Source organism: Falco punctatus (genome assembly GCF_963210335.1).
Source record: "Falco punctatus genome assembly, chromosome: Z".
NCBI lineage: Eukaryota > Metazoa > Chordata > Aves > Falconiformes > Falconidae > Falco > Falco punctatus.
In genome coordinates this window covers 22,233,695-22,240,206 of record NC_137586.1, presented here as the reverse complement: position 1 = coordinate 22,240,206, position 6,512 = coordinate 22,233,695, and the positions used below count along the sequence as shown (strand labels likewise).

At 39.7% G+C, this 6,512-nt stretch overlaps 1 protein-coding gene across 2 annotated transcripts in view; it reads right to left on the bottom strand.

Moving 5' to 3' along the window:
- Positions 1-1,069: 1,069 nt before the first annotated feature.
- The window catches only part of ZSWIM6 (zinc finger SWIM-type containing 6), a 112,490-nt gene continuing 107,047 nt past the window's right edge, over positions 1,070-6,512 (bottom strand). For both annotated transcript variants that reach the window (XM_080371523.1, XM_080371524.1), the window contains 2 exons: positions 5,978-6,059; positions 1,070-3,674 (listed from right to left, as the gene is read on the bottom strand). In XM_080371523.1, the coding sequence (XP_080227649.1) occupies positions 2,812-3,674; positions 5,978-6,059 (945 nt within the window). In that variant the 3' untranslated portion in view covers positions 1,070-2,811. The remainder of the gene's footprint in view (positions 3,675-5,977; positions 6,060-6,512) is intronic.

The window sequence follows — 6,512 nt, the reverse complement described above, 5'->3', positions numbered from 1 at the left end:
TAGGCTTCAGTTTTGCAATCTGCATAATCCACAATATCCTTAATACTGAAGAATTTGCAAGAAGCAAAAAAACCCCAACCCCCCAAAACCACATGCCCCCTATTGCAGAATGGAGTTTCCTTCTTGTTCCTTACTGTCTGTAGCTGAAAATTAATCTAGGACAAAGTAACAAAGCAAAAACGTAATGTCAATTCAGTACTTGGAAGGGACAGGAGCTGCAGAAGCTACAGAAGGTTAGAATGATTAGGTCAGGACAACTCGGCTGTTAAAGGCTTGGCAAAGGCTATCATTTTACATGACAAGTTGTACAAAGATTCAGACCTTTCCTGCCTAAATCTTCCAGTGACACGAGCCTCACTGTCAGAATCAATGGTTACACCGGCATCGTTGACAGTTGCTTGCTGCACACAAATTCTCTTTTCAGCTGGATACTGGGGGGGGGAGGGGGGGGATAATAAAAAAATGGAAAGTGAAGGTGTTCAGATCACACAGTCAAATATGACATCATGTAACATTCCCGAGATGATAAAGATGTTGGTAAAGCAGAAACCTCCTCTTCAATTTTTAACAATGCCATATCCCATTCTTCATTACGGTCCGGAAAACTTGCAGAGCTTCTACAGAGCAAGGGCTCCAAAAAAGCAGAAATGCTGGCTGTCAGCCAAGAACTCCATGCTGGGTAGAGTAAGCAGCATGGCTCAAAACACAGAAAAAGCCGATTCAAGAACAGCAAGAACTGTCCCCGTATATAATATTTGCAGCACATGTCAGCTCTCATGGCCACTCAAATAATCCTCTGAGTGGCAACATCCCTCCCAACACTCTACCATCCTACCATGGTAACACGTCAGGGCTTATTGTTCATTGTACAGACCATGCATCTTCAATCACAGGCAGCACTTGCCATTCCACAGCAGATGTTTGAGGAACAAAACATTTCTTTCCTGGGCTTGGTGGTCATACTGCTTTACCACCATAATGCACCAAAGCTGCAAGCTGGGCATCTAAGATCTACCAACTATCTATACACAATTCAATTCCAGTAGCAGACACCATAAAGGAGGCAGAATCAACTTTCAAAAAACTAATTTTAATCAAAACAAAAAAAATTGTTGATCATTAACAAGTTTATAAAACAGTGATTTAGTTACATAAATAAATTGATATCAGTGTATCAAATCTTAATTACTTTCAACTTCATGAGCATGTTTACATGGGTGATGAAGTACAACCTTTTTACCTATAATAATAAATAAAATGGAGAGCATGAAATAGTTTTTCTAAACAAAAATACCTAACAAACATACCTCTAGCATGTTCTCTAATGAAGGGAACAAGAGACACTGGACAACTTTTGCACCAAAACATAAAAACTGCTTTAAAAAGCACAAGGATACAGAACCATCAGCTAAAGTAAAGACACTATACTGTAACCAAAGTTGGTATTTAATAATATAATGAACAGTTTGGTAGTTAGATCTCCAGTTTGGTTATTTTAAAGCATTAAGACAAGGCAAGATAGAAGGCTGCTTTTGTTTGAGTAATTCTAGAGAAAATAAAATATATTAAAAAAACAAACTGAAAAGTAGAACAGTCATACCTACACAACTTTCTGTCCTGCACAAAGTCAAAATACCTATGCAGAATATATATATATAATATATATATGTTATTTGTGCACAAAGGTTAGCTTATCATTAGCTCACTGCAAAGGCGTAACGTATCATGTCAATCATTTTGGAAAACATTTTGCGTTTTGTGTCAAAAAGGATATTTCTTTAAGTCTTCTAGGCTAGGAGGCACAAACCCCGATTCTGGCATACTGTATTCTTAATGCTAAGGCTTGCTGCTCTGGCTGTGTATTTTTTGTTGTCCTTCTTTACTATAGTGCCTGTTACAAGCATGTGTGTATGTGTGTATACATATATATGTATACACAGGTTGTATAAATATATATATATATATATATAAAATTTCCCCCAATAGGTATCAGTCCAACCATGCAATCCAAAAGGTGGCTCTGCATAGATGCCCAGCATATAGTTCACCACCTGAGCCAACCCTGAAGCAAGGCGCACTTTAGTCCTTCTGATAGGTTTTCTTTTTTGTTTAAAACCAAGCTACTGCAGCTTCAAGTATTTTGCATTACATAGATTTTTTTTTTTATAAATTAGTTAATGTTATATTTTTCAATATTCAGACATATACTATAATATATATACAGTACAATAAATGCTCTCATTCTTTTTTTAATTTTTTTGATAAATCCCTGAGAATGTATGTTGACAGTCGCTAAGTTTCCACATGCACAAGCATTGTGTGCCATGCTTCTGGATGAACAGCACTGCAAAGCCACGTGGTCAGCCTTTTAACTATTAGTATTTCATTTGTTGGTTTGTTTAAATATGCTGAAATGTAAGGATGAGTTACAAAGGAGTAAAGCTGAATCCATTCGAGGTACTTATCACAGGATGGAGGTGTTTTGTTTGGTTTTTAAAGCCATTGCAATATGTTTGTTTTTGAGGCTGTGAACGTATACAGAAAGAACAGGAGAGCGATGTGGGCTTTTGCCACTTGACAACATATACTCAGTGTAAACCAAACCTTTTTTAACCTCTCTCATACAAAACAGAAAAAAGAAAAAAATTAAACACACAAACTTTCACAACATGACAGTTTAGTTTGCAAACTCAATATAACTATACACATATAATACCGGTGTGGCTCTTTCTTTAAGTTAAAAAGGGTATAAAGGCAGGCTCAAGTAAAAAGATCCCCTTCTGCCCCTAACCCCCCATTCACACATTTTTATCAACCAAACCGCTCACGAACCAGCATCATCAGTTTCTTTTTACCTTTGTAGATTTGTTTTAGGTTGTCAATAAACTGTGTAAACTGGATGTGACCATCATGAGCCATTAAGAAGGTCTCTCGGGCCTTGCTGAGGAACTCTATAAACTCACTATAGTGTCGCGGGCTGATGTGAGTTAGACGTGAATGAGTTGTATTAATGTATGCTCCGATCGTGGCATCCAAGAGTTGCCGTAAAGGGGCTTTGTCCAGTGACATGAGCTTACCAGAGTTCCTCCTTCCATGAAGTCCCACCATGCCAGGAGTGGTCAAAGTACATCTACGCAAAATGTCTGACAGTACTGTTGCACATTTGACACTTTTGACCACCAGAGGTATTATAGCTGCTAGCTCATTTTTCCCAAGGGAGTGGCTGAGCGCACATGCCCACAGAACGTCATTAATGGCAGGGTGTGTGTCCTGATTGTAACTCAGGTTGAGATGTGTCATGGCCAAAGTGGCCAGCTTGTAGGCCCGCATGGGGTAACCACGGTGCTCCATGTATCGTGCTATAGTAAAAAGCTGCGAATAGCTCATGCCAGTTGTAGCAGCATCTAGAACAATTTGGTAAGCGGTCTCAAAAGCTATGTGATCCTTTTCACATAAGGTAAGTGCAGAGAGAGCACAGTTTTGAGGATCCTTCATGGCACACTGTAGAGCAAGCGTCCTAGCACTGCCGGCCAACTTCTCCTGCTGATGGCAGTCCAGATGCAGACGGACGATGGTGCTGTTGGACATCACTGTTGTAGCAACAATACTAGTGGCTTCTGTTGGAGTGAAAAGTGTAAACCAGTTTTGCATGATACTATCCAGTGCATAAACACCTGGGGAGAGAAAGAAATTATTAGCTACAGCTGAAAACCTAGAAGATACAGATGTTCAGCAACAGACTATGTTTGCAGTCAAGTACATGAAGTTGCCAGTATATCCAGGGGGATGCACTTCGCAAGAAGGGCTAAACCAGACAGCATGACTGGAAAACTACATTAAAACAAAGGTTACTGTGCAAACTCTGTAGCAATCACTGAAATGCAAAGAATAACAAAAAAAAAAAGCCTGCAAGATAAGCTTTAATCTCCTGGTGTGACAACTGAGCTGTTTTACTTGTTATTTAAGACAATTCGGATAACAAGTTCTGGCTCGTTTGATTTCATCACATCACTCAAAAACAACCCTCACACTGAATGCCCTTAGAAGGCAATTTTAACTTCTTTTCTCACTCTGCATCTCAAAGCACAGTACACGCACAAAAGAATATTAATGTATGCTAAATGGCTTTCCTAATAGAACACCATGGCACACCTAAGGAGACCTTAAAAAGTAAAATCTTGCCTCACACCTCTGTCCCAACAGGCTTTTCAGAGACATCTTCTATCAAATTCATACATGTCCCAACATCAAGACGCTCATTAGGCAAATACTCTGAGCAATATGTGGATATTATCTGAAATAGGTATTTTCCTTATTATCACTTTATTCCTGACACGAGTACATGTGTGTGTTTGGCAGAGGGAGGAAGGGGGAAACAGTGACAAATAGGTTCCATAAATTGAACCTTATCGCCAGCTAGAGTGCCTTATTAATGCTAAAGGCAGTTTACACACATCTGTGAGCCCACCTAAACCACACCCAGAGGTCCTAATTTTCTCTTTAGGGCTCTGATGCTTCCTGTGGACCCCTTCACTCATGTGCAACAATTCAGCACAGCCAACAAGTAACGGATCTTCATTTAAACAGGTTCCTTGCTTTACCAACATGACGACATCTCAAGAGTACTTTACATGACATCGTAGGTTCTTCATGGGATACTTCTATTAGAATATGTAAACTAATTTAAAGCAGTATTAAACCCAGCATTTTACTTGCCAATATGCAACCGCACAAAATAATACCCAGGCACTAATATCTGTTAGATAGCCTCAGCCATAATTATCTAGCAAAGATATAAAAGCAAAAAGACAAGGGCACTGCATTAAAATTTGCAGACACAAACCACTTTCTGGCTGAGGGCAAACAAAGACAAGCTGTATTTTCCCATGCTACTGACAACATTAATTTCCTAGTTAAGCACAAAGCAAAGAATGAACTAATCTAGAGAATAAGCAGCAGCAATCCTTTTAAGTTCTGAAACTCAAGAAGCATCTACACAATACAATCAAACTCAGATGTATGAAGAAGGAATCAATACAGTAGGGAAACATGCTTTCCAGAAATAGCTTTGGTGACAATTAAAACTGCTCCCTTGTCATAAGTACTTATGTTGTCCCCACTACTACAGCTGCTGATGTTTTTTTAATAGCTATACAGTTTTTAATGTACTCATCTTCACTTTCAGATTCTGTATTCCCATCTTGTAGATGGTAGACTGGAATACAGAAGCTAACGGATGCCTCAAAGACACACAGGAAATCTATGGTGAAGCCCAGAAATGAGCTGAACATCCTGCTCAGTAAACCATTCTCTCACTGCTGTCTTCTAAGTGTAAAAGGCTGGTTCTGCCGCCCACCGTATTTTCATCTTTTGTGGTTAACGATGGGTGCATTGGCATTTGGTTTGCTTTACAGAGCAAACAGAAGGCCTGTACATCTTAGACACATAACAAAGATGCACCACACTCTAAACTTGGATTTACCCAGGGGCTTAAAAAACCCACCCCTAACAATGAGAACTCGTTCATGAGATCTTGTCTGCCACACAGTAGGAGACATCCTCAGCACTTCATTCACCTGTTTTCTGGTTTCTCTTCCCACAGCTGACCAGGTAGCACTCCCACCTGCCTTTCAGAGCAAGCAAAGTTATAGCATAGTGCTACAGCCCGTAACCTTTTCTCTACTTTTCTCTACTGCAGCCTCAAACCCAAAGCCATCACGGAGGGAACAAGGGGAAATCTGGGTTATTTCCCATAGGTTATGCAGACTCACACTTTGTGAGAGAAGTCACACTGCATTACTCAACTGTCACCTTATTTGGTCTGTGCCTAAAGAAACCCACTCATCATTGCCATAGCATCTTGTCACCACAGAAATTTTATAATGAACAGAAAGTGGGACACTTGCAGAACCTGTGTGTTGAAAACAACATCAAGCTCTCTAAGACTAGCTGACAAGAGAAGCATCTCAGAACATACCTACTTCTGTTGCACATGTTACCAACCACCTCACCATTTCCCGACGTCGCCAATTCAGTGTTGACAGTGTCATTCGCATCACCTATTAAAACAACACAAACAAAATACAAGTTAATTGTATTGCAAACCAAAGCAGTATACCAACAATTAGGGATTTTAAGTTACTCAAATACACTAAGGTTCAAAACAGCAGTATCTTGCCCTCTCCACTCTGTTACCTCTTCCGTAGCTGATATGTCAAAAAATTTGAAAAATATGGCTCAGCCATCTTGGCGTAGCATGCAGAGAGTAGCTACAACTGCAGATCCTTCAAGGCTAGAGGAGAGAGACCTTTTTTTCTGTGGGGAATTAAAAACCCACCCCACATAAAAGGCCCCTCCAATCAACAACAACAACAACAACCCCAATGAATTACCAACTATTCAAACTAAATCATATCATGTCTCCTCCCTCTATGCACAGCAGTCTTTAGAGTGGAAACTATCAACTCTTGTTGAGCAAATTAACCCCTTTGATTTTTCGCTAGTCTGCATTT